Here is a 26,919-nt window from a genome sequence, read left to right on the forward strand (position 1 = left end):
CGGTACTGGAACCAGTACTATTCAATGTATTCATCAGTGACTTGAAGGAGGGAATAGAATGCATTGTCAGCAAGTTTGCTGATGACACCAAACTGGGAGGAATGGCTGACATGCCATCCAGTGAGACCTGGACAGACTGGAGAGTTGAGCGGGGAAAAATTCAATGAAATATAACACGGGCAAGTGTAGAGTATTGCATCTGGGCAGGAACAAGCCCGGGTTCCAGTATAAGTTGGGGAATGAGCTATTAGGGAGCAGTGTAGGGGAAAGGGACCTGAGGGTCCTGGTGGACAGCAGGATGACCATGAGCCAGCACTGTGCCCTTGTGGCCAGGAAGGCCAACGGTATTCTGGGGTGTATTAGAAGGTGTGTGGTTAGTAGGTCGAGAGGGGTTCTCCTTCCCCTCTGCTCTGCCCTGGTGAGACAACATCTGGAATGTTGTCTCTGTGTCCAGTTCTGGGCCCCTCAGTTCAAGAAGGACACAGAACTGCTGGAGAGGGTCCAGCGCAGAGCCACAAAGATGATTAAGGGAGTGGAGCATCTCCCTTATGAAGAAAGGCTGAGGGAGCTGGGTCTCTTTAGCCTGGAGAAGAGGAGATTGAGGGGTGACCTCATCAATGTTTATAAATATGTAAAGAGTGAGTGTTATGAGGATGGAGCCAGGCTCTTCTCAGTGACAACCAATGATAGGACAAGGCATAATGGATACAAACTGGAACACAGGAGGTTCCCCTTAAATATGAGAAGAAACTTCTTCACAGTGAGGGTGACAGAACACTGGACCAGGTTGCCCAGGGGGGTTGTGGAGTCTCCTTCTCCGGAGACATTCAAAACGCGCCTGGACACATTCCTGTGTAGCCTCATCTAGGTGTTCCTCCTCCGGCAGGGGGATCGGACTAGATGATCTTTCGAGATCCCTTCCAATCCCTAACATTCTGAGATTCTGTGGTTCTCTGTGATTCTATGTAGTTGCTAAAATGTCTGAACAACAATGGACCCTCACTGGGTCTTCATACAGAAATGACATATAATCCATCTTCACCTATTCTGCTTTTGTTTCCAAATATATTCTACTGAAGATCTCATTCTGCCACCATGTCCTATGTGTTATACTTCTTTTTCCAACTGCTTATCCCAGAAGATCTGGTCACAAGGAAAGTAACACATAACATGGGAATATGTGGCTCTGTTAAGCACTAAATATCCAAGTTTACCATACATTTTCTCCCATTTGATTAGTGCCAAATGCTGCAAGTGTTGGCCAGATTCTGCCAACGTCATTCTTACTAAAATGTGACATACCTCAGACAATGGCCACATTGATTTTCTCATTGCCAAATCTGAACATACTTCAGGAGTGAGATAATCTGCTGCTTCCTATGTGTAACCAGCAATGTCTTTTGCAGAAATCCTGCAGAATGGAGCACTCTTATTCCTCAAGTCTGGGGCAGAACACTGGTGCTAAAGATCAGTAGTTGAAAGCTGTTGCTAATTAATAGATTAGAAATAGATTAATTTCATAGTGTTATTTAGTGGACATTGTGTCTGGATGGATCTAAGTTTAGGGCAAAAAATGTACAGCTTTAGGATTAAAATCTCTGCCCTGGGATAGGCAGTCCTAGTACCAAATCAGAGGCGCAAGTAACATGGCATCAAGGTCTTTGCTGAGTTCCATGGAGCTGGTCTCAAAGCTCATTGCAGTCACTGTTCATGGCATTGGAGCACCCTACTGTCTTTCAAAACGAGAAGACAGGCTTAGATTTTTTACTCCCTTACTTGACTGGTATTCATAACTGGATTATTCACTGCAGTATACTCTCCATTCTGTAGCTGGAGTATTGTAAAAATGTTCTATTTCCTAGCCACTGACAATTAGCAGTTTAATTGTTTTGCTGAACTAGTATTAAGCTAGATAGCTAGAGAGCTCATGTTATCACTCTGCTGCCAGTCCCCTCAGTGCTTATTTCAGCTCCAAAGTCCCTTACGTGATTTGGTCTTTGTTCCTAAGGAATGGTCAAGGAAATAGTTTGCTACGTTACCAAAATGAAGAAATTGTTTTACTAATTCAAGGGTAAGAAGCCCTCGAAAGACATTAATTTGCTTGCACTGGTGCAGTCTGCCAGGGATGGCTGGGATCTGCCAATCTACTGGTCACTGTCCTCTCCTTGTTAATAACACTTTGCATATGGAGTCAGATCTACGAAGAGTCCTGATATTTGCAAGGTTCAGTACATTAATACTTTCAATGCTTTGGGGCTTGGCCTACAGAGAAGGATCAACAGTCCTGACTTAGGCCCCTGAGTTCCATTTATAACAGAAAAAGGGGATCAATTGCAACAGCTCTAATTTCGGAAAAACCTTCATTTTCCATTTTTTAATGCATTTATCCTATGACCCAGTTTTATAGGAACAATATCTTCCGTGAAGGAGCAGAAGCAAGAAGAAATGTTAAAGTGCTGAATTTTAAGAAGAGCTCTACTTTCTTTACATTTCTGAAGAAGTGCACTAGACTCCTGTATATGGCCACAGAAAGTATTAAAGGAAGGCATTACTGATGCAGATGGAAGTCTCTATACAAAAAAAGAAGTAAGTTCCAAAAGTAGAAGCTCTGTAGACTTTCTTGTCCTGACTCTGGGGAAATTTAACCTCCTTACTAGCACTGCCTTGTTCAAAATGTACTCTCACATCTATAACATGATTTTAACCATGCAGCTGCACACCATTCTCCTCTCTTCTTTTTTTGCATCCTGATCAGAATGGCATCCACCTGGTATTATGAATAACAAGTACCTCACACAGAAACACATACTCCATTTTTCATTCATTTAAGCATAGTACTTTGTTCCTGTATCAAAAAGAATAATGAATTCTGGAACTCATGTAGAAAATCCTGCTATTTTCTGTAAAAGGAAAATCTCATGTTATATCACCTGTGTGCATAATAATCTTGTTACCTCATCAAACAAGAGCTGATAGCAACCGTTTTGACTACATTTCTCAGCAGTGGAAAGGATAGGTAAGCTTTGGCAGATCTTCCTGCGGTAGTTTAAGGCAAGACACTGTCTACAATTATATTTAATTCAGTCTTTTAAAGTTCTTGCTTTTTTCCCTCCAGCCTTTCAGCAAAGATGCCATGGGGGTGGTCATGATTCATATTCTTCCAGTCACTGTTCAGCATCGGTGTTGAAGGAGAGTGTGCAGTGTCCTACCAGGTTGCAGTTCAAACCAGGTGGACTACAAGTACAGAAGACTGGTGTCACCTTGCTCTGCATAGTGCTTTGCACCAGCAAAAAGCTGGATCCAATTGCCTTAGTGCTGTGATTTAAAGTTTTGTCTTGGAAATATATGAAAAAAAAATAAAGTAGATACTAAAGATTTTGATTATGAGCCTAAAATATGACCTTCTGGAGAAAAAGATCTTAATTTCTTTTTTCTTTTTTTTTTTTTTTCTTTTTCAAATAAGAGGTATGGAGCCAACTGACCTGAAGGGTCCTGACACTAGATCTGGATGAGAAAAACTCAGGAAGAAGTCCTTTAGTGGCTATTAACACAGTAAATTGGATGCAAACTTTAGATCAGGAAGGTGGTAAGAACCTGGCAGATGGTGAACAATCATACTGCTCTTGACATGTTTCTTCCACTCTTTCTCAAAGCATCAAATACAGGCTACTGTCAGAAAGTAAACGTGGAGCTAGATGGACCCTGGTATTAAGCAGCTTAACAGTGCTGTGCCTGCATTTCTTTTTTATCCTTATCATGCATATGCTGGTATCATTAGGCTAATATGAATATGCACCAAAAAATACACTTTTTTTTCTTTATTTCTGCTGAAATGTTTGCACTGATTTGTGTCAATAACGGAATGTACAATGTTACAGCATAGTCAAATATGATTCAAACATAGGAAAGGTTACAAATGCTTATTATCTACTCTGGATGTATAAAAATGCACTCAGGCCCATTGTCTCTTCCCCAGAACCTGCGAAAGGCATAACCCATTCTAGGACCGATGTTATTTTAATTCTGTTCTAGAAATTAAGAAACAGGATGACTAGTTTCACGTGTAGCTGTCAGATAGACTTGAAACTACAAGCATTTATTTGGAGATATCTAATTTGAATGTCCTAAAAAGCTTTCTTCCAGAAAGTATTATTTCAAGGCAAGCTCTAAATAGAATTATAAAAGGCAAGACTAAAAAAATATGTGTATGAGTAATGGACATATTCATTCATCACACAAGAACTTAAGGTGTGTATTTTTTTCAGGTACGTCAGCAAAAGTTAGTGTGACAACAATTCTATCTGAATGCTGGAAAATAAAAGGTACTAAACAACACATGACTGATTTTATATAGCTTGGTAATTGTTCTGCTTTATGCATACCATTGATAAACTGAGCCATTCAACCTCTAAATCTCTTGAATATGGATTAGGTGAAAAGATGACTTTCTTTAAAGCAGAGCAAAGACCACAGTTCTGCAAAAGGCTTTGTGCTGGCGAGCTACTTTACCTACACAGAGATCCAGCAACAAAGCAGCATGTAAAACAAAACTGCAGGATAAAGTGTTTACTCTTCTGCCACTACATTTTGTTTAAAAACTAAGATTAAATTAAAATTTATCCATATAAACAATGTTCTTTGCAATGCCTATAATTCCTTGTGAGGCCTAAAAAATCCATGCTTTTGTGGCATCCATTAAAGCTTTGGCGCATTTGGAAACTTTTTTTATGGGAGCAGGCAGTTACAGTTTCTCCTGTATTCCCAATTCATTCATTTATCTAAGCAGGTATGGTATCTTAATAGAAAAATACCCATAAGACAGTTTACAACTGTGTTTGGATGAGGCAAATGACATATAAATAGGAACAGACATTTTGAAAAATAATATTTTCAACAATGTAAAATGTGTTATGTTAGAAAAAAATACTTTAAAAAGTCTTCTCTTTTGGTATTTTATTCTGTGGCTACAGTTCATACCATTATGCAAAAAGACAATGGTTCCTCCAGCCATCATTAACGTTTTATTTTTTAAAGTAATCAGTTTTCCTGTGGTTATTAATATTCTAACATTATAAATGTCTATTAAAACAGTCAAAACTATGTTTTATGTTGCTGAAAAAGCACGCAGAACAAATTAGTCCTGGCCAAAGAATGTTAAACTGTTTCTAAGAAGATTATTTTTCTCTCACATTGCTTATAATCATAAACCTTCTTGGTTTTGACTATTAGAACAAACTTGCTTTTTGATAGAAATATATAAAACAAAGAACTTTAAGTGACCACTGGAGAATATTTGTGGAAAACAGACTGTGAATTTATAAACATAAATATTCCATTCCTATCCTCAGTTAATCAGGATATGAAGCTTACCATCTGATCTGAATACACATTCTAAATCAACCAACACAGCACAAATTTCAGCTTTCAAATGTTTGTGATAAACTGCCTCTGCACAGTTTGTGAACCAAAAAATACTAACGAGAATTTTAAGATGTCTGAAGTATATAGATTTGGGGTTGTTTTGGCACTGCCTGTGTTAGCAAACAGCGCATCACAATAAGAGAGACCAACAGAGTGGAACCTATGGTACTGAGAGTCCAATACCCACATCATGTGTTTCAGGAGGTTTAAGATGATGAATGAATGACTAATGAGTACTCATTAGTGACTGGAGTGTGCTGAACACACTTCTGGATCTCTTCTTCCAGGTTCATTTCTTTGGAAAGGAACTCAATCCACAGTTCTGAGACCACCCCAAGATGCAAACCAAAGCACAGAGAAAGGGGACAACTAGAATTGCACTTCTGATCTGCACAAAAACAGGGCTGTAGGTGCATCCTGTGGGAGGTGCTTGTTGTTACAATTTATAAAGTAAGGTACTTTTATGCAAAATAAAACAAAAAATACTCAATTTTTCTATTTAATATGTGAATTTCTGAAGCAGTCTTGCATGTCTTAGTGGGAATGTAAAATACTAGCATATATGCATAAAATACTATGTACAAATACATATTTCAAAGAGCACAACCATGTATAAATTATTCATTTTCAGGTCATGACTGATGCGCGGAAACAACTTTACAACCTATGTAGTCATAAAACTTTACAGCTCACAAGGTTATAAAGCAGATATGTTTATTTGACATCAGGCGCAAGGGGGAGCGTTCCACCATTCATGCACACCTTCTAACAATAGGAGGCGTGTTTAAATACAGTAAGGTGTTACATATTCATAATAATCCCAGGAACACCTATAACCTTTCCCTGCTTCTTCTTAAAATGAGTCCCAGGTAATGATTTCCATAGTCTCCTCCTCAACCCCTCCCTGTTGCGCCTGCGCAGTGTCACTTGGTGGTCTTGAGGAGGGGTCTTTGGGGGTCTTTGGATGAAGGGTCCTTCAGGTTTGTCACAGTGAACTTTTTACCTTTGGCTCATTGTGTTGAATTGACTGAAACCCAAGCTGCCAAGTCGATTGAAACCAGACTGGTTCCCACCTTTTGCTGTAAATCTTCATTATCTCATCTTCTCAAGTTTACAGCTAGGTGCCTCAAGTTTACATCTAGGTGCTGTAAAACTTCTTATCTTGGCATTCAATGAGGTTCTTTTTTTTCTTGACATAATTGGTTACATAAACCTCTAAACTAGGCACCCTTAAAGTGTTAGTTAGTTCCCTCTATCACAATCTTCTTCAAACACAACATGTACATTTATAAAACATATTAGATGACTTTGTGATAAAGATTCCCCCTCACCCCGCCCCCTAAGGCCAGAGCACAGACTACCTTCTTTTTCTGAGAAATGGTGTGTTAATTTAATTTCACAGTATGTACTTTTCTGACATGAAGGAGAGATAATATAATAAATTTTCTTCTAGGAAGATCTTTAAAGTCGATATCTAAATCACCAGAGTTATACATTAAAAAAAAAGTAAAAAATAAAAGCCTTGAATTGTCACACAGCGATACAGCACTGGCTAAACCTTCAGAGTTAGCAGTATGGTAGATTAGCTTTCTAGCTTTTTACCTCTACAGAAGCAGCTTCAGTTTCTGGTGCCAGTTCAGTTCAGAAATAAAATGAGTTTGCAGTTTTCCTGCTAATACCTAGTGGTTAGTCGCTAAGAACTGATGCCTGGTTCCAGATGATTACCATTGCTAGTTTAACAGAAACTTATCACTAGCACAGCAGGTAGTGGAGTATTAGTGAGGTGCATTACATGGTAAAATAAATTCATAGCATCCATAGCTAAAGTCAGTACTTCTAGTCACTGAGTCTCAAAAATCATGTGCTAATGATTCACCTTAGCATGGCCATTTTTCAAGAAGGCACACCCCAGTAAAGAATTAGCATGCAGATGGAATTTCCTTCTCCTTCAGCAGATAAAATTTGAATTACGCTTTGGGAAAGGTATAAGAAAATTTACTGCCTTGATGTACCCCTTCTGTAGGTAAACTGTAGCAGTTTTAACATTCCACAAGGACAGAAAATGATTAAAAAAGGTATAAAATCATCATTTGAAGAAATAATTAAAATTCTGTGAGTGATGTTTATTTATATGTAAATACAGACAGACACACACACCTCATTTTCTAGATTTAATCCAGACATAGTAGATGATAGATGTTAATCTCCATGTAAGCATGGAAGCCCTTCCAGAACAAAAACTAATTAAACTATATGTTTATGGAACATATACCATACGCATGTATTAATATAATAAATTCACAAAGCATTAACTTCATTGAATACTGATACATATTCTAAGTTCATATATTTGTACAAATATGAAAACCCCAAAGAAACATAGTTGTTCTTTTCTATTTATAGAAGCACATGGAGCTCTTATATAACTGTATGAAAGGTATCAAGAGTTTTCATTCCTGAAATTTGTTATGTTTTACGTCCCCTTGGAAATGTCTTCTAAGTGACAAAGGTTGATTCTTTTCTTGAATGTTATTTTAAATATTAGCATTTTCTGAAAAGCTCATTTGAATCTGCAGTATTTCTTTACGAAATGTAATATAATCAAATTGCTTATCCAGATCCACACTGTATTACTCTGGTGTGATAGCTGCATTCATTAGACTTATACTGGTATAAAAGCTAGATGAAAACAGTCAGGAATCGGGACCCTATTCTCTTTATTAACAGATCAAATTCTGCTGAAAACAAAGCCTGAATGTTTTCTACTTTGCATATTTTAAATTATCTGTACCAAAAAGAGAATCATGCCTATTGCCAAGACCTATACACACTATTCATTATGTCTGGAAAGACAGGACAGGCTTAGTTCATTAAAAAGTTGTTAAATTTTTTATTAGACCCTGACTAGTTAATCCATAAAAATGAACAAACCACTCTTTCTCAAAGTTTAATAGCTTGCTTACATCATGCTGTGAAATACGTAAGAATACGCACAAGCAACAGCTCAAGTTTTGTGAAGTTTTGTCTTTTCATACAGTTGCTTATCATACAAAATGCATGTAAATATAGTAGTTGTTTAAGACACAGGAGTCTTTTTAATAAATATCTTGAATTATGTTTAGTGTCTTTTATACATTGTTTTGATCTATGATTTGTTCTGAGTGCCCTCTACTGAAGAGTAAGATGAAGTGATGAATTATTTAGTACCCAAAGATATAATGTCTTCAAAACATGTTAGACAGTTGTACATTATTAAAAGGTATATGTATTGAGATATTAAAGGCCTTAGAGCAAATTTACTGTTTCAAAGATAGGTGTATTACGTGTATGTGGAGACATATATATTAAAAAATGTTGTGTTTCTTCCTTCTCTTTCTGCTTTTCTGAATAAGATTTTTTTTAATGACTTAGGATTATATAACACCAGAAATCCAGAACATTTGTTGAGCAACAAACATCTCTTGAGATCGTCCTCCAAAACCCCTAGAAGTCGATAAGAACCTTTTCATTAGTTCAAGTGGCTTTGTATTTGTCCTAAGTAGATACTGTATCATATTTACCAGTTTCACAGACAACTTCTAATACTATAGGACAATAATAAATTAGAGAAAGCAAAAGCAGTGGGCAGTTGAAACTTGGACACCGAGAAACCAGTTATAGATACATATATGTATGTCATATATATATTCATATATATCTCTCTGCAACAGTCAAAAGGAGATGTCCATCTTGAATGCTAATTGAATTCTTACAGTTCAGCAAACTTGTCATCAGCCATGAACTATCATGGTTCTACTCAACTGAGATTAAATAAAATACATACTTCACAGTGCCGTATTATTGTATTTTTTTAAGTGTCAAATATATCATTATGTATAGCATTTTAATCAGTGCTAAAAAAAAATTGCTCAAGAACTGTAGGCATACATACTGTTTTATTTGGATAGTATAGACATGTTTGTGTTTCAAAGTAACCAGGTCATCTCTGATATGATCTAACATTGCTCTCAGCCAAAGGATGCATAGATCTTTTGGTTGAGATGATTGATTAAAACAGCTAAACATGATGCTTCCCCAGCATACTCTTTACTAAGTGTGGGTAAGAGTGAAAGCTATCTGATATCACCAACCAAAATGAATGAGTTAGAGATCTCCTGCCAATAGAATGTAACCCCAAACTCTCTCCATTCTGTAATAAATATGTTGTGTCGCCAGCTCTTGAATCAAAACTAAGCACTTCTGAACTTTATTAGTTAGCTTCACTAATTCTCTGTCTACTCAACACGCTGTTCCCTAATACATTGGTATTAACCTCGGCCTCCTGTTCCAGCCCACTTTTCTACTTTATTTCCTATCTTATAATTCCCTTTTAAGCAATGTTTGCTGCTTATTTTGATGTATTGGGGTTTTTTGGTAGTCAGAGCAGGCATAACTTTATGCATTGCTTTATCTTTTATTTCCCCAGTTTACCCACCTTTTCTTTGGTTCTGTCTTTTCAAAGGCATCTTTTCAAATGTTTTTGCTTAGTTGCTCTGAAGAACTTCTTCTGGTTGGTAAGTCTCACCACTCAAGTAGCTGACTGACTACCACTCATATTCATGACACTTTCTTCTGTTTTACACTTCATTTTAATCAGATTTGTTCACCATATATCACATAAACATTGTGTACTGCAAGTTTTTTCTAAATTTTTTATGACAGATTCCTGAGATTGCAATTTCCATTAAGTCTGCATGCTGATTTTCCCCAGAAAACCACTTTCAGTTCATGAGTTTCACCATCACTTCCACAAAAAATACCAATATAAAATAATTAGTCTGCTGCCTACGAGTCTTACTGTCCTCCCTAATGAACTCAGATGGTTACTATTTAGAAATTATATTATCTTATTTACGATGTAGAAAATTGCTACAAAGGTAATTACCACTTAGCTTTGTCCCTCATATGTAATGCATGTAACATGCATACAAGTGCAGACACACATATTTGCTTTGTGGGTCAGTTCTCATCTTCGGTCCAAACTCCGCTGTCATTCAGGCAGCTTAACAGCCTAAGGAATTTCTGGTTCTTCCTCATTGCTCTAACACACTGCCATGCAACACTTAGAATGCACAGCTTCAGGGAAAATAACAGATTCCCTAAGAAGGTAGTTCCCCTTGGTACGCAAGGGCTGTAATTGCAAAGCCACTATATAAACAGTGGGGTCTCTACACATCTCGGAGCTGCCAATTGTAACATGTGCAGCCCATGTGGGCCCATGTATATGCAGGAAATCTGTTACTTTGACTGTTAAGTTCATGAGACCTGCATGAATCAACTGTTCATCTCACAGACAGCTAGCCATTGCTAGGGAGCTTTAGAAACCCTGTGGTCTCAATCATGTTTTGTAAGGGACCAAACCCTGCTCCTGTGTGACAGATCTATTAGAGCTTGCTTTCTTTTGCTCAAGCAACTTAAAAAGGAGAGGGTTTCCTGGTGAGGATGGGCAGTATACAAATATCATACCAGTACTTAATAATCTAGTTGCTATAACAATCTTATGACCCACAATAGTGCCTCTGTATATTCCTTCCAGTCCCAACCATACCTTCCAGAAATGAAGTATGTTTGCTCCAGGGAAGAGACGTTAGGCAGGGAGAACATAAATTGTTTTAGTCCTCCACCCCAAACCAGTCTCATTTCTACCCCATTTCCAGCCCTACCACCGAGCAGCTGTTTTTCTGCCTTTCTATGGCTGTGGCAGCCCGTCAAAGCAGACACTGTGTGCAGGAGATCAGTGGAAGGGTTTTGGCTTCCCAGAAGACGAGTAGCTGAAGGAGGAGGTTGTGCAAGGGGACATCGGGACTGTCCTGGCCTGTGGCTTCCATCATGGATTATGTTCATCAGGGAACAAATCCAAGCACCCCCATAAAATCAAACTGTGTGAGGAACTGAGATGCTAGTGAAAGCCAAGTCACTTTGCTCAGAACCTCTTGGTTCTACAGTTTCATGGTTCAATGCAACATCTTGATGCTTTCTATGAGTGCCAATAGTTTAAAAAACTGACATTCTAAACCACAGCACTGGACTTATTACCCTGTACTTGGATTCATGTGCCTGTCTGAGCTTGTCATCCCTTCACAGTCAATGGAGAAGAATAGGTATGCTGAGGGACAAATTTACCTCATCTTAAGGTAAACAAGTAAGAGGGCTCAGATAAATCATGGTACAGTATCCACTTCTGTCCATAAGCTATAAACAGATGACAGGTGAAATACATGCATTTACATTGTAGATAATTAAATGTAGGTAAGATTAATCCTACCCATAAATTCTTCTACAGTCTTCTTTTATAGACCTAGGTCTTAAGCACTCATGAGTTGTGAATTCCAGCTGATCTTTAGTTGATGGACTGGCACAATGGTGTGATAATCTGTTAATGTATTTTTAAAAAGATTTTAGGCTGTTCTGAAATAGAGCAAAACCTCAAAACCTCATCAAAACCTGAACATAGTAGCAGTCTCACAACTAGACCTAGAAGTGGGTTCTTTGCAGGTTCCTTTCCATTAAATCAAATGATTACTAGATATGGAGAAGAGCTTGGTCACATTTTTATCTTTACTGGGAGGAGAGATTGTTGCCTCCAGTGCCAGATTCAGAATTTGTATAAAAGTTTTTAAGTTTACAAAAAATCTTGCTTTTTTTTCTCCTTTTGCTTTAAAGTCTGCATTTTTAAAGTTCACCTTCTCAGAGTTTTCTCCCTAAGGGCATCATTCACTGTTAAGTAGGGAACACTAAACACTCAGTGTTCACCATTATTTGGCAGTGTTTCTACCCTGAAACTGTGGCTTGATTTCTGAGTTTTACAGTGAATGGGAGGGTACTGTATTTAGAGTACTCCAGAACTTTGTTCTCAGTCATTTAATATATGACTGATTTAAATAATAATGTCATTATTTTATCATTATATTTATTGCCTTTAAGTGTGTGCCTTGTAAACTATTTGGGAAAATCTCATATTTTTAAAATAAAAAGTACTTGTGAAAACTAATTCTGAAAAAAAATCTAGGAGTGCCATTTTGCAGGTATGGATTTTTTTAAGGGACTTTGAAATAGTAAAGCATGCTCCACAGTTCTGTCATGTTCCTTCTCAGATAGGTATTTTGTGAATGAATTACATATTATGACACCTTTCTCTAGGGACACAGACACCAGATATCAAGAGAAGTTGCCTGTGAAAGTTAGTGAATCACATGGTTTAGAGACCGAGATGTACTAGCAAGAATGTTTGTCTCTGCTAACACCCCTTTAACTATGTGCCTCACCAGCATTTGTTTATTTAAATACTATTCATATATATACTCAACAATTAAATTGCAAGTTAGAAATCCTGATATAAAAACTTGATATGAATATTCGTGATTTAGCCACATTTCAAACATTGGCTTACTTGCTTGAGTTGTTGCTATGGGTATACTGTCCTATACCCAGATGTACTCCTACATCTGTGTATACATCACAGAAATCCTATCATTGTGGTGGGCCAATATGACAGCAAATTCAAACAAACTGAAAAAAATATTTTTCCATAAACATGAATATATATAAATATATACACATACAGTGCACTTACATTAAAACACCCCTGATAGAGCCTTCACAATTATTGTGACCTCTGGGCAGGTTCTGCTGCTGTTAGTTTCCTCAGTGCTCGCATACTAGATCAAGAAAATTGTAATTATTATACTTTGTGATATGATAATTAATTGAAGATGGGTGACCAGATTTTCAGGTGGAGTGGAAGGAATTGGCATTCCTGGCATTTATTTATGCCTTTTGCAAAACCACAATTACTGTATGAGTCGACCAGGAAACCTGACTTCCCTCAGACCAAGTGGAAATGAAAAGTCAGCCTTTCAAAGAGGTGCAGCACACTTCTTCCAGTGCACCAGACTTACTCATTTTGTCTATCAGTACTGGAGGAAAAACTGATGCCATGGCCCTGTGTGCTCCATTCCCAACCCTTCTGGGAAGCCATACACACTGCCAGCCCCTATCTCTACCAAATTCTTCAGTCAGTTGCAACTGCATGTTGCTTGCTAATGAAAGACCCCATAAACACGGCTCCACATTTGCTAATACAGTGTCTTAGAGCATTGCTTCTGGTTTATTCCTCTGACTGTAAACTAAAGGGAGAGCAGTGATTACGGGCTAGGAAGGAATTCCTGAAATGACTGATTATGCAAAATTGAAGTTGTGTCAATTAGAATTACGAGAGATTAGTTCCTTCCCCTCACTGAAAAACAAAAAACAAAACCAAATTATTAGAGAATAGAAAACATCCTTCTAAGCCTAACAGAATTTATTTACCACGACCTAGGTGGAAAACAGGCTCTCTCATATTCATGATTGGGCACATTACTATGGTCCCATGGTCTAGCCAAAATATCATTCAGCATTTTTTAAGTACAAAATATTTGGGCACAGCAGCAGGGAGAACGTAATTAATTTTTAATTACCTAAGGGACTGCTTTGGCTGAGGATGACTGAGGAGTACTGCATTCCTGCTGCCACAATCAGACCTTCAAAGAACATATCTCACCATGCAAACAGCAGACCTGGCTTGCATGATGTCAGACACCCTTTTAGGACAGCTCTCCTTTTTCTCCAGCAGAATAAGGACAGGTGGCAAGGAGGAAGATAGCAGGGTGAGACTGATCCACAGATGTGTATTGAACAGCATATTCTAATTGTAAAAATTAGTTTTCTAAGTACATTTTCCAGCATCTGCTGTGAACAAGGAAAGTAAATCATGAGGTACTGGTTAAGAGCTGAGAATTGAGAATTAAGCTCAGTACTGACACAAATGGATATAATTTCTGTTGTGAGTAAATGGGATTGTACCCACTTAAGCCAAAACTGAATTTGGCCAGTAACATATCACAAGCCCCAAACTAGTGATGACAGAGACAATTAAGAAATCATTGCAGTGGAATAGAACAATGTCACAGAATAAAGGTCTCCTGCCGCTCAACAAATGCTGAAATGAGGCTCATTTATCATGAATGAATGTCGAGGCAGAGCTGGTGTCTTCTAAAACCATGAAGCTTTACTCCTTTGACAATGCTGAGTAGCAATTATTTATTTCTATTATGTGGAACTAAATGGTTGATATAGATGTAATAATTTTGTTCAATGGCTATTGATAGCATAGATGAACAGGTGTTCATTTTATAAATTGTTGACCTATTGTATTCTAATTAGCTTAGACAGGAGATATCAATGTATTGTAGCAAAAGAGTGTAGTCCTTCAAAAGAAATGTTTTTGCTGTATTTCCACTACCACAAATTATTACAGTGAGTTTTGTACTGCTCCATTAGGACCTAATCATACATTCACCAAATAGTGTTGCTGTGAGAGGACGATACAACATAATGGGCCAAAAAATCCTTAATTTATTAGACTTTTTAATGAAATATTTTGAAAGCAAAACTTTGAGCTGTTATAGGAGGCACTCTATCATGAAAATATCAAGTACATAGGAACAAAACCAGAACCAAAATTATAGTCACCAAACAAACTGCTTGTGGCTGGATTCAGGTTAATAATAGCTTTTGAAAATCAATAAGGAGCACGCCATCTCACCAGAAGGCACACAGAGACACAAATTCAATAGATGCAGATGAATAGCTCAAATTTATCAGTAAAATCTGGCTGCACCGAACCATTCCAGGAGCAAAGCATACCTTATTTCATCAAGACTTATGGTTGGCTTGTATCACCAGAGGTAGTTCATTTTGAAGAAGCTGACTTAGAGGAAAAATTTTGAAGTCTGCTGAGAAATAAAAAAAAAATATAATAATAAAAAAAAATTCTATTATTCTGAATTCTTCACATCCACCTGCTTCACGAATCACAAGATTATTTCAGCATGACTTCTTATCTACAGCTGAAGAAACCTTTCTAATGCCAGTCACAACCTCATTCCTTAGTAAGTAAAACTAAGAGAAAGAAAGGAAGGCAATAGGAGGGAAAGACGGCAACAGAGGTTATTAACATGCTACCAGTCAATAAAATGTGTCCTTTTAAGTCATCATGTCACACACACTCAAACACGTTGCATCTCTGTGACCTTACCTTTCCTCTGTTTCAAAAAGTAGGTGAAAAATGAAAAAAAAAAAATGAGAGGTTGTGTGATGCAGGTGATACAGTCACAGAGTGGAGACAAGAAAGCCCTTCAAATGAGAGATGGCAGATATAAAAGGCTTATTACCCTCAAAAATACTTTCTCTGGTAAGAAAAAAAAAAAAATATATATATATGTATATATTTATAAAATCAAAGGAGGAAGCTGTCTCCAGTTGGCTCTTCTCACCTCTTCCAACATGTTATTAGCCATCATACAACAGGAGACACTGCTACCTTGCTCCACAGTCTGTTGCCAGCCTGGAGCCACCTCCTTGCAGTGCACCACATCTTTAACCCACCCCATTTAGAACAGAAGATTAGCCTGATGAGGTTTTCTAAGCACCCTTTACTTCTTTCTAATAACAATTATGACCTCTTATGTATGCACTGTAAGGGCCCCAAGGGCACTGCCAGGCCAGACCACCCCTACCCATGCTCTGGAGCTCACTTCACCCTGCCCACATCCCAGGACTCCATTTCAGGCCCTGGGGCCATCAGGGACACTGAAGCAGGACCAGTCTTCACCTTCTCACAGCCCTGCCCTGCTTCACTATGGGCCTTGCCAAGTCAGGCCCATGTCCTGGCCCAGCCTCAGCCGACCCCTGTCCCCAAGGAGGTCGCATATGCCCAGGGCTGTGGCTGCCGCCAGTGCCCTCCAGCTGCCATGCTCCTGGATGAGGGCGAGGATGGGTCCTGGCTGCCAGGGTCTGCCCTGCTGCCACCCACACAGGGAACCACCATCGCTCCCAACTCCATGGCCCTCAGTGAGCTACCTGCCCTTCTCACACTCTGGCATCAACATACTTGTTCATTTTGTGGTCATTGATCAATGAATGTTCACAGGTCCTTTGCATGTAATTGGGCAGGAAGACCTAAAATCTTCATAGGGGACAAACGGCATGCCAAACCACACAGTCATTCCCTGAGGTGGCCACGATGAGCTCTCAGCATCTACTGGTTTCCCAGTTGATTGTTGCATCTGGTCAAATACCCACAGAAAAGACCATAGCACATGTTTATGATTTTGCAGTGGGAAGAAAAAAAAAAAAAAAAAAAAAAGGAAAGAAAAAAAAAGAAAAGTATTTTATTTAATTACCAGCTAGTAGCTGAAAAGCAAACAACTCGCAGTGGATTCAGGACTCTGAGACACCAAAAACTTCCCCATCTCATGTACCACTTACTAAGCATGATCTGAAATAAAATACAATAGTAATCACTCTGCCCTTTATCCCTAACCAATTATTCTCAAGGAATTATAACATCTTAAATCTGCATAAATTATTCTATGTCATACATCTTTTTTAAAATAGAGAACATTTCCACAAAACTGCTGCTTCTCCAAAGTTTCTTCAGGAGTCTGTGCAGGTCCTGTAGGACTCCCTTTGCTCAAATTTATAGTCTTCAGTATTAACTACACCAAATTAGGCAGGGAAAAACAAAAAAAAAAGCAATGGTTGTTCAGCATTTCTTAAAATTGCGAAAGCATTTATTTGGACCAAATGTTGGGGGGCTCTCTGTATGATCATGTTTTTTATTCATAGTGCAGTAGAAGTTGGAAAATGCAGATAAGTATGCGTAGATACTGTGACAGTATGGAAGTGAGAAGAGCAAATTGAGAAGAATGGTAGGACAAAAAAAAAAAAACCAAAGGAAATATAAACTTTTTTTTTAATTACTTCTAAAACTATGATAAGGTTCCTGTTCATAAGTGTTCAAATCTTACTTAGGCAAGAAATATAAAGGACACCAGAGAGAGTTACTGTCCTCACCTTACATTTTGTGACTTAGAGAAATTAAAGGTCTCTCTCAAAGTCACAACGACAGCCTGAAGACTGTCAGAAAATAGGAATGCACACCATAGTCCTTCATGGCTGTAGCCACGAGGCTTTGGTCCTTCTCCAGTGAGGCAGCTCTGAATATTCAAAAAGCTGGAAGCTCTCTCCCAACGTGTTCAATATTTGCTCTGATGATGCCAAGCAGTTAGCTTTTCATGTCACAAGAAGGAAGGGTATGACTTCATGCATTGGATTCCTATGCTAGCCTCTCATTTCATGAGCAGCAGCTTAATTCTGACCAAAATGATCTCATTTTCATTCAATTAGGATGCAAAGAACCACAGTATCCCCATATCCAGGTAACATAATGTTTCAATCTATTATTATGGGCACCTTTACATAGCTGATGACACCCTTCCTCTCTAATTTGCAGGTTAGGAATGTTCCACTTTGACTGTCTCCTGGTTTGCTGTATAACTGTAATAATGCTTGTCAGACAGCTCCTCTTTTTTTTTTTAATGTTGGGAGTGAAAGGCACTTCTTAATCAAAATTAGAGGGTTAAAAACATGCCATTGGAGTAAAGCAATCTTTAATGTATCAGGGTTTATTTTGCTGTTTGAAAGGGATTTAAAAGTTAAGGAAATTCTATCAAGAAAAAAATACATTTTCAACCTTGTTACAAACAAAAACTGTATTTGTAACCACTGTTTTCACTTTCTTCTTTTTCTTGTAGCTTCTTAGAGGCTGAATGCTGAAAAGTTTATTTCCCCCCAGCTTTGTTGCTTTTTTGGTTTTGGTTTTGATTAATACTAAATCAAGGGACCAAGGTCAAACTCTCAGCTGAGGTATAAAGATACAGAAATACCTGGAGGTTCCAGCTAAGACCCAGGTGCCATCTTGTTAAAAATACAGACTGAGTCCTTATACAAAAAAGTGAAGAGGCATGATGTACAAGCAGCACAGCGACTGCACAAGTCAGGAGCAGATCATGGTTCTCCTTGGCTATATCCATCATACAAAGCCTCCATATGGCTGTGCTCAGTAGTGCCCTCAGAGCCAGCCTCTGCTTGGAAGCATGGCTACAAATGCAGTTGGAGACTACCTTTCTTGCAGATGTCTTTGTTACTGTACACAGCCACCAGCCACTCTAGTTGAATTTCAGACAGAAATTCACTTCAGAAAGTGATCAAAAGCTATGAACTGTGGAGTATACCATTACCATGGCTATTCTTACATCTGCTTATCACCTGCAGCAGAGAAACCACTTTTGACTTGATACTCACTAGACCAGTCCATTCTTCCTTCGCAAATTACTGGACCTTCATTCATTTGCACTGTATAATTTGTGGCTTTACATATAGTACTGCAGCTTAACTCTGAAAGACATATGAACCTTATCTGCCTTTAGGCTACCCATATTGACTAAACTTCAAAAATTTGAACACAGTATTTATTAAAGGATACGTCTTACAAAACTGGTTATTTTTCCCACATTTTTCCAGTCCAAAGCATAGTACCCTAATCACTGGTTGGATATTGCACAGACAACAAGAGGATGTGAATACATTCAACTAATGTGAAAAAAAAAAAAAAAAAGATATTTCCTCCTTAGTCAACAGCAATTGACCTAAAGTGGTCAAGCCAGTATGGACTCAGTAATGACCAGCAGTCATCACAGCAAGAGTGGATATGGCCTGGTGTGATCCCAGAAGCTGATAATCACGAGGCATGAGTCCACTGTGTCCTAGCAATTCACACGTGGTGAGACAGCCTGAGAGCACTTCTAAAGGGGAAATGGTCTTTGTGGATACAAAGGCACACAGTTCAACTGCATATTCACTTAAAAACTGCCAGGCTATTGAAAATCCAAACAGTGGGAGCTGAAGCTAGAAAACAAGCTTTTATATCCTTTCATATGCAGAAAAAGTAGTTTTCCACTGAAAGAACACATTGGAGAAAATGCCATGATTCCTAGTCTGAATTCACATATTGGACTAAACTCCTTAATACAAAAGTGAAGAAATTTTTTTTTTATCAATAACTTGACCCCAACAACAAAAGATATGTCTGAATCTGGTTTAGGACAAAACTGTCAGCATACCTCACAGGAAGAATCATTCGTCTCCTAGTGAAACTCATCGCATAGTACTTAGGCTGATAAAAACTATTCTGTTGATGAATTAAAGTTTATATCCATGCTACTTACTGAAGAACAGGATTTAGATGGTGATCCATATGATAAACAGTGATACTACTTACTGTGACTGGTATTTTCTGTATACCTGAAAGCATTCTTAGAAGTACTAGAACAGCTAAGAGAGGTACCAGCTGTGTACCTGTCTACAGACATCTACCTGAACATCTCAGTCTTTGTTTTGTTTTTTAAAATTACTAATGTAGTGTATATCTGTTTGCGATTTTCTGTATCTATTTACTTATCAATACTATCAATAGTAATACTAATAAGGTGGTACAATCTTCACTGAAATGAAGATCTTGTGTGCAAAGGTGAAGGATGTAAGAATGTACCAAAGTCTCACTACATAAGTAAACATAAATAAACAAGTAGGGTTGCAATTTATATGTGAAATTTTGACTCCATTATAATCAATGTCAAAACTGCTAGTAACTTCAGAGACGAAATATTTCACTCATGTACTGCATGATTTATTCAAGGGCACAACAATATTCTGTAGAAAGGTCTAGAAATGCTAAGAGCTTGGGTCTCAGCCTTTAAATACAGTGCTTACTTCATTAAAACCAATTTCTGTTTAAGACCCTTCCTTCATCCGTCTATACATGCATCTCCTGTTAGCTTCTGCTGGAGCTCTGAATATGTCTCAAAGATAAACAGACTGCTTAATTATTAGTTGGTGGTGCATGACAGAATTTTGGGAACAGAACTGTAAATGTCACATGAACAGTAAATATGTTCATATTTTGAAGTCTGGAAGTAGGCATCAGTTGCCTTCACTGTAATGAAAATATGTATATACCTTATCATTGCTCACAAGCCTATTTTCATGAGATAACTGTAGAGATTTAGGTCCCTATGAGGCTGAAATGAGCCTTCAAATAGTACTACACAGTTCTATGCCCTGACTAGTTATAGTCTAAACATTCTAGGATTTGTCAGAACATTTTGCAGAAATAACACAGAGTTTTGACAATGCTAGTCTCAGGAAATGCATTGAGCGGGGAATGATTTCTTTAGTAGCATCTGATACTTCTGAAAATGTCTGCTGTGTCTGTGAAAAAGCTTTATGGAACAGAATTTCTGTTGATGTTACAGTTTGTATACAACAGTCTATTCCTTTCCTAAGATTTTGAAACATACATGTGTATGACTTCATATGTATAAACATGTAAGCCTTCAAAATGCCAAAAGGCTGATTTTTAGAAGTATCATCTCGTGTTTTTTACAAGTAGCTATACTATATAAAGTACAGAATTTCAGAATCAAAACTGGAATAAACATTTCTGTATTATTTCATAATTTACAGTTATTGATGGCTATAAAGTTTTCCAATGTTAAACTTTGCAGGTTTTTGAAAAGTGCTTAATTTTTAGGTAACAGATAAAAATTTCAAAATCTGGAGGGGAAAAAAAAGAAAAAAGCACAGCAGTGCACAACTTAACTTCTCGTGCTTATGAAACCAAGACACCCTAGCAGCAGATTACAGGCAGTGCCGTTTAGCAAATGGCTAGCAGACTTCCTTTCAGCTATGCCTAATTAGAATTGAGTATTGAAAGACATACATATGCCATCTAAGTAGAAGCATTTTGCTTCACAAATATAAAAATGTATCAGAATTTCAGTAAGTATATGAACAAATTAACAGCTTAAGTCTTGTTCGGCTGTGCAGCCAATAACTGAAACAACCACCAGCAGCATATGCTGTACCGATTTTTAGAAGTATTTGCAAGTACGCCCAGTACCTCGAACTTTTATATCTATTAAAAAAAAAATAAAAATAAAAAAAACAATTTTACAGAACTTCTTGAGGAAATAGACCGGACAACCCTAGGGCTAGTCTAACTCCCTTACAAGTTAGAGAAATAGCCAAAGTCAACTATTCCATAACTCTGCTGCTGAAAAGTGTAGTGGAGATGGTGATTTGGTTAATGAAGTTATCTGACGTTGCCCGGTAGACCGTATCGAACACTAACTGCCCAGGTCACCTAAGAAACAGCGTTTCGGGAAAAACGACCAGAGTGTTGGGGTCTAACCTCTGCTTCGTTCTGCCGACACGACGAGCGACCGACAAGCTCCGCATGGAGCGCGCCGCTGCTATCGGGGGTCCTGGCATGGGAAGGGGGCAGGACTCGGCCCGCCGGCACCAGCGCAACACCCGCACCGCTCCGCTCGTCGCTGCGCAGCCCCTGACCAAGGTCGCCGGCTGCCCGTCTCCCCAGGAGCCGTCCCGGCCGCCGCCGCTTTCCGCCCAGCCGTGGGGCGGGGGAAGGAAAAGTTTCCCCGGGGGATGCGAGGAGCCCCCCCCCGCTACCTGCCCCCCTGCGCTGGGCTGCCATTGGCCGAGCCGCCTACCGAAGCCCGCTAGGCACAAAAGGCGTTGCTAAGTGGATGCTTATTCCCCCCCCCGCTTTGTATTTTTTCCCTCTCCCCCCCCCCCCCCTTTTTTTTTGTCTCTCCCTTCCCCCCCTTCACTACTTCTTCGGATGAGAGCGCGGGTTCACTCGCGTCGCGCCCGCCGCTCCGCTCCCGCCGCCGCCGCTCCGCCCCGCTCCGCTCCCCGCGGGAGGCTGCGCGGGTCGGGTGCGGAGCCGTCCCGCGCCGGGCATGGCTTAGCGGGCGGTCGGGACAGAAGATGAGTTTCCCCGCGGAGGACGGCGTGGGCAGCCTCTGCCACAAAGCGCTACAGATCATCTCGGAACTATGCCTGGGCGGACAGGTGGAGAGGGAGAAGTGCGCCGGCATCTTCCCCCTGGAGACCGCCCGTCAGGGCATCGGTGGCACAGGTACCCGTACCGGCCCCACCGCCCCCGGTCCCGACCGCTGCCGCGCTCGTCCTGCCGCCACCGTGGGGCGGACAGCGCCGGCGTGGGCGGCCGAAGAGCGCAACTTTTTCCTTTGCTTTCCCTGCGTGTGGAGGGGGCGGAGGGGGGGGGGCAGGCACACAGCTCGCTTTAAAATCGTCTCCCTTTCGGAGCCCGCAAAGACTCCCGCGACCGGGAAGCAAGGAGGGAAGCACCGGGACCGCTGAGCCGCCGCCACGGGGTGACCCCCAAGGCTGGGGTGGGGACCATCGCCCTGGAGGCGAAGGGGGAGACGTGGGGCCTCGGGCAGGGGTGCAGGCGGGTGGACGGGGATCACTGAGAGGCTCCGAGGGGAGAGAAATCGCCTCCGACGTGCGATCCCCGCCGTCGGCTGGAGCCGCGCCACCAGAGACGGCCCCTTGCCCCTCGCAGCTCGCTCGTTTGCCTCCCGCAGCTGCCCTTCAGCACTGTTTTCCCCGCGGTGGGAGTTTCCCTTTATGCAAAGCTCGGACCCACTCAGTTGCATGTGTTTGCGGGGCCGTCTGTGCGGGGAGCGGCGGAGAGGGCTGCGTTTGCTGCTCTTGTCACGGGTGGGCAACATTTCCGTGCGACGGGCGCGCCGCGCGTGGTTTGCGCCTGGTCACTCTCTTCTCCCCAGCCGTCGTTCTGTGTTTGGCGTGTGGCGCGGACGGCCCCGAGCACAGGGCTGGCGGCGCCTTGTGGGGAGGTGCGGCGGGGAGCGGTGGGCGAGGCGGCCGGGCGGCCCCGCGGGGGCCGGCGAGGCCGGCGGAGGGGATGACGGGCAGATGCCGCCACAGCTCGGGGCGCAGCCCGGTCTCGGGGCACAGCCAAGTCATGGCTTAGAGCATGCGTGCGATGAAACTTGACAGAGCCCCCGTGGCCCTTTCTGAGCGGGGTTTGAGATATTTTACATCCTCTCCGTTAATCGCTGAGGACGGCAGGAGAGCTTTCTGACAGCCGGTGGGAACCTGTGGAGTCAGGGCAGCCCTCTGGTCCGGTCCAGCACTCGTTCAGGAAAACTGAGGTGGAGAGAGGGAGGAGGGAATTCAGGTTAATTTAAATATTCCGAAGACAGAAAGAATTGGCCGGGTCCAAACCATGATTTGGCTTCCTAACGGTGGTATATTTGATCACCGATTTCTGGATTGGCAGGATCTTAAGGGATCGGCTCTGCCTTTTTGCGTTACTCTGTGTAATACACTCTGGACCCCTTGCTTTCCATAGTACTTGTTTTTAGGACAGGGCCAGAAAATTAGTCCAAGGTCTGTGCTTAATTTCTTCCAATATGGATTGGTAACCTGTCTGTCCATAAATGCAAATAGACAGCTTGCATTGTGGTCAGCAAATAACAAGCGTACAGTGCAAATTAAATAAATTAACACCAAGTCATGAAAAGCAGCAGGTCCTCAGCATGTACTCCAGCTGCCGCCACCGCAGCTGTTACTTTTTGTTGTTTCTCACTGCCCACAGATTTTACTGGAAATTCCAGGGTATTTGTAGCACATCAGAACAAATAACTGTTGTCTGAAAGAGTAGCAATTCTTCTTTCAGACTCCGGTACCTTCACGGTTATCCCAGGGCTTTGCGCTTGAGGCGGGCGCGTCCCAGAGCGGCAGCGCGGGATAGCGGGGGGGCGCTTCTTACCCCGCCAGCCCCGCGGCCGGGGCAGCAGGGTTCGGGGATGGCCGGGGGCCCTAGCGTACTTCCACCAGCACGGATCTTGGAGTTGTTGTGCTTTGTAATCCAAACGACCGAGTGTATTCAGGTTGCACACTGTGTTAGTTCTTTTGGTCCGAATCGTAGAAGGTTGCATGAGAATAAAACCATCTCACAGAGCCTGGGAAATTTGCCTCTGAAAATAATAGTTTCTCTATATTACCTTTAGAGAGTACTGCACAGGGAGCCAGTATTTAGGTGTCATATAAAAACAAAGTGGATATAGTAACAGGTGGGATGTGAAGGATGCAAAGATGTCCCACGAGGTAAATCAAGGTTTGCTGTTTGTGAAGTCTGAATCTTCAACATTTGCCTTGATATTGCACTGTGTACAGTAACAGGATCTTCTTTTCAGACATTTCTTCAAAGTCAACCATCTTCCCTTTTTTTCATTTGTAAACCCTGACTAATTTGCAAATGTTGGTTTAGAAAAAACCTGATCATTAACAGACCAGGGGCTTCAACCACTGGGTCCCACATCTCAGCTGAGTTCCTAAATCTCACCTCTTCCTCTGTAAAAGGAAACTACTATTAGATGATCAGTGTCAACTTTATTGGCACACAAATTAAGCATTAATACTGCCAGTGAGCATATATTAACACTTTCTGGTTCCAGACAAGGAGCAGATACACTGTCACTGATAACTGACAACCTTTTAATATGTGAACACTTGGATAGACAAGACATAAATATCAGTCACATGAATTTTATGAACTGTAAGATTGTAAACAGTGTCTATGCTGAGACAAATGTGGTCATTGAAAGGTGAAGCATCCCATCTCTTCTGCTCTTTAAATGCACAAAGAGTTTATTATCATCACTATGGATAAAGTTAATGTTGTCCACAGTGTTGAACATCCATAGTTCCTGTTCATTAAAAGTAGAAACATTAAGTGTTCTCCATCATCATTCTGAGTGGGAGCCATAAAAATTTATATTTTCTTGAAACATCTGTGGCTCATAAATAGGGCGATAGCATTTGGTGTGAGAGTCCTTATCATGTCACCATATCCTTCTGTGGCTGAGTAAATTCTGCACAGTTCTAGCGTCATGTGGCTGCAGCTGTAATGTAGAGAGGAGGAATGGCTAATTTAGCCCTGTCGGTTTTGCTGTATCTCCCAAATGATGATGCGGGAAGCACTTTCCCAGCATATGCCCACAGTGGGTGACATACCATCATGGAACCAGTTCAGTTACTTGCTCCATGGGGCTTCAGCTATAGCAGTGTATTGGGAATTAGCTGCTTCAACAAGCACTGAAGTGTGTGGAGAGGGAACTACTACAGTAAGAGTAAGAAGATATCTGAGTTGTGAGAAGGACTTCTAGAAGATGTGGAGAAGATAAAAGATTGTGAGAGGTTTATTACAGAATAATGCTTTATTTTTGGATGTCGTTATGTTACAGAATCACAAGTAAAATTTCTGTGAAAATCTAAGAAGTAAGTAGTCCAGGAGGTAGTATAAAGAAGACAGAAAATAATAGTTGGCCATAAATGGATAGCATTTTCTCTCTTCAAATGGTGGGTTTATTCAATTTTCCACATCTCAAAAAGAACATGCCTAAAAGTGTCACCAAGGTAGCATAAGTAAAAATCGTTAATGGGATTTCATTGGAGGAAAGAAGTCTAAAAGATGAGGAGATTCATGTTTGGAAAGCAAAGAACAGTGCAAGAAACACTTCATGAAGTAAAAGAATATATGATGAAAAGGAAAGTAGACCTTTTCTGTTTAATAAAATAATAGATATCAAATAAAATAATAGAATAAAAACATGCTTTGGAAGTCAAAAACATTAAAAAAGGCAGCTGGAACTGTTGTGATATGGTTATGTTGGTGGGTGTGACAATTGCTTTTTGTTCAGCTAGTCCATGAAAAACAGCCAGGCTCCTCACAGGAATCAGCTACTTGAGACAAAAGATGCACCACCCAATCACAGACTCAAAGCAAAATATGAGACAATATTAACCTGCTGACCCAAGAAGGTTTATTGGCAAGCAGAAAGGCTGGGTACTGATTTTTTTTGATAGCATAGTTGTCTATGTATGACAAAGAAGAATAACAGGCATTACAGAATCAAACACAAAGAAGAGAGAGCCAGAGACACAATCAGAACAAAAAAAAAAAATTATGAGTATGGGTTTGGTAAGGCAGAGTACAACAAAATGAAGCAACAAAGCAGAAAGGAGAGCTATTCAGGTTTGCTGCTAACAATAAAAAATAACCACCATGTGTTTGATTCTTCTTATTCTCAGAGAACGTTAGTTGGACATTATTTATGGTCAAACAGAATAACAACAAATAAATGCCTGATTCTTCAGTAGTTTCCTTTCAGTGACACCACCACCACCTTAAGACCCTCAATTAACACTCACTGCTTGGGTCAAGAAGGGGTAATCATATTTAGTGTAGTGGAAAATTAATCTATGGAACTCGCAGCAAAGAATCTTAGTGAGATAAATTGTTTTGTAAATTTCTAAGAGCTTAAGACAATTAGTGGAGATACGACATCTGCTGTTATATTTTCTGCCCTGGTAATTACAAGGACTATTAATTCTCTCATCTCAGCGGAATGCTGAAGAAAAAAAAATTAGGAAGCTATTTACATTTATGGCACCTTTATATAGTTATGCGACTCTGTGAGCTTTATTCTGGAGGGTTTAACTCTTTTTTTTCTTCAAAATGCTGAATTAGTTGTGCAACTGTTTTGTTTGTTTGTTTGTTTGTTTTACACCTCCTTTATTTCTAGTAGATTTGAGCAAAATGATTAAGATATTTGTCAAATAATAGGATCAGTTCAGGTGGAAAATGAATGGGAGCTC

General features: G+C 40.2%; 1 protein-coding gene across 1 annotated transcript in view; it reads left to right on the top strand.

The window, feature by feature from the left end:
• Nucleotides 1-22,082: 22,082 nt before the first annotated feature.
• The window catches only part of SYT10 (synaptotagmin 10), a 43,053-nt gene continuing 38,216 nt past the window's right edge, over nt 22,083-26,919 (top strand). The window contains exon 1 of the mRNA XM_065846794.2: nt 22,083-22,345. Coding sequence (XP_065702866.1) covers nt 22,195-22,345 — 151 coding nt within the window. The 5' untranslated portion in view covers nt 22,083-22,194. The remainder of the gene's footprint in view (nt 22,346-26,919) is intronic.

This window comes from Patagioenas fasciata, chromosome 1, assembly GCF_037038585.1.
Source record: "Patagioenas fasciata isolate bPatFas1 chromosome 1, bPatFas1.hap1, whole genome shotgun sequence".
Taxonomy (NCBI): Eukaryota; Metazoa; Chordata; class Aves; order Columbiformes; family Columbidae; genus Patagioenas; species Patagioenas fasciata.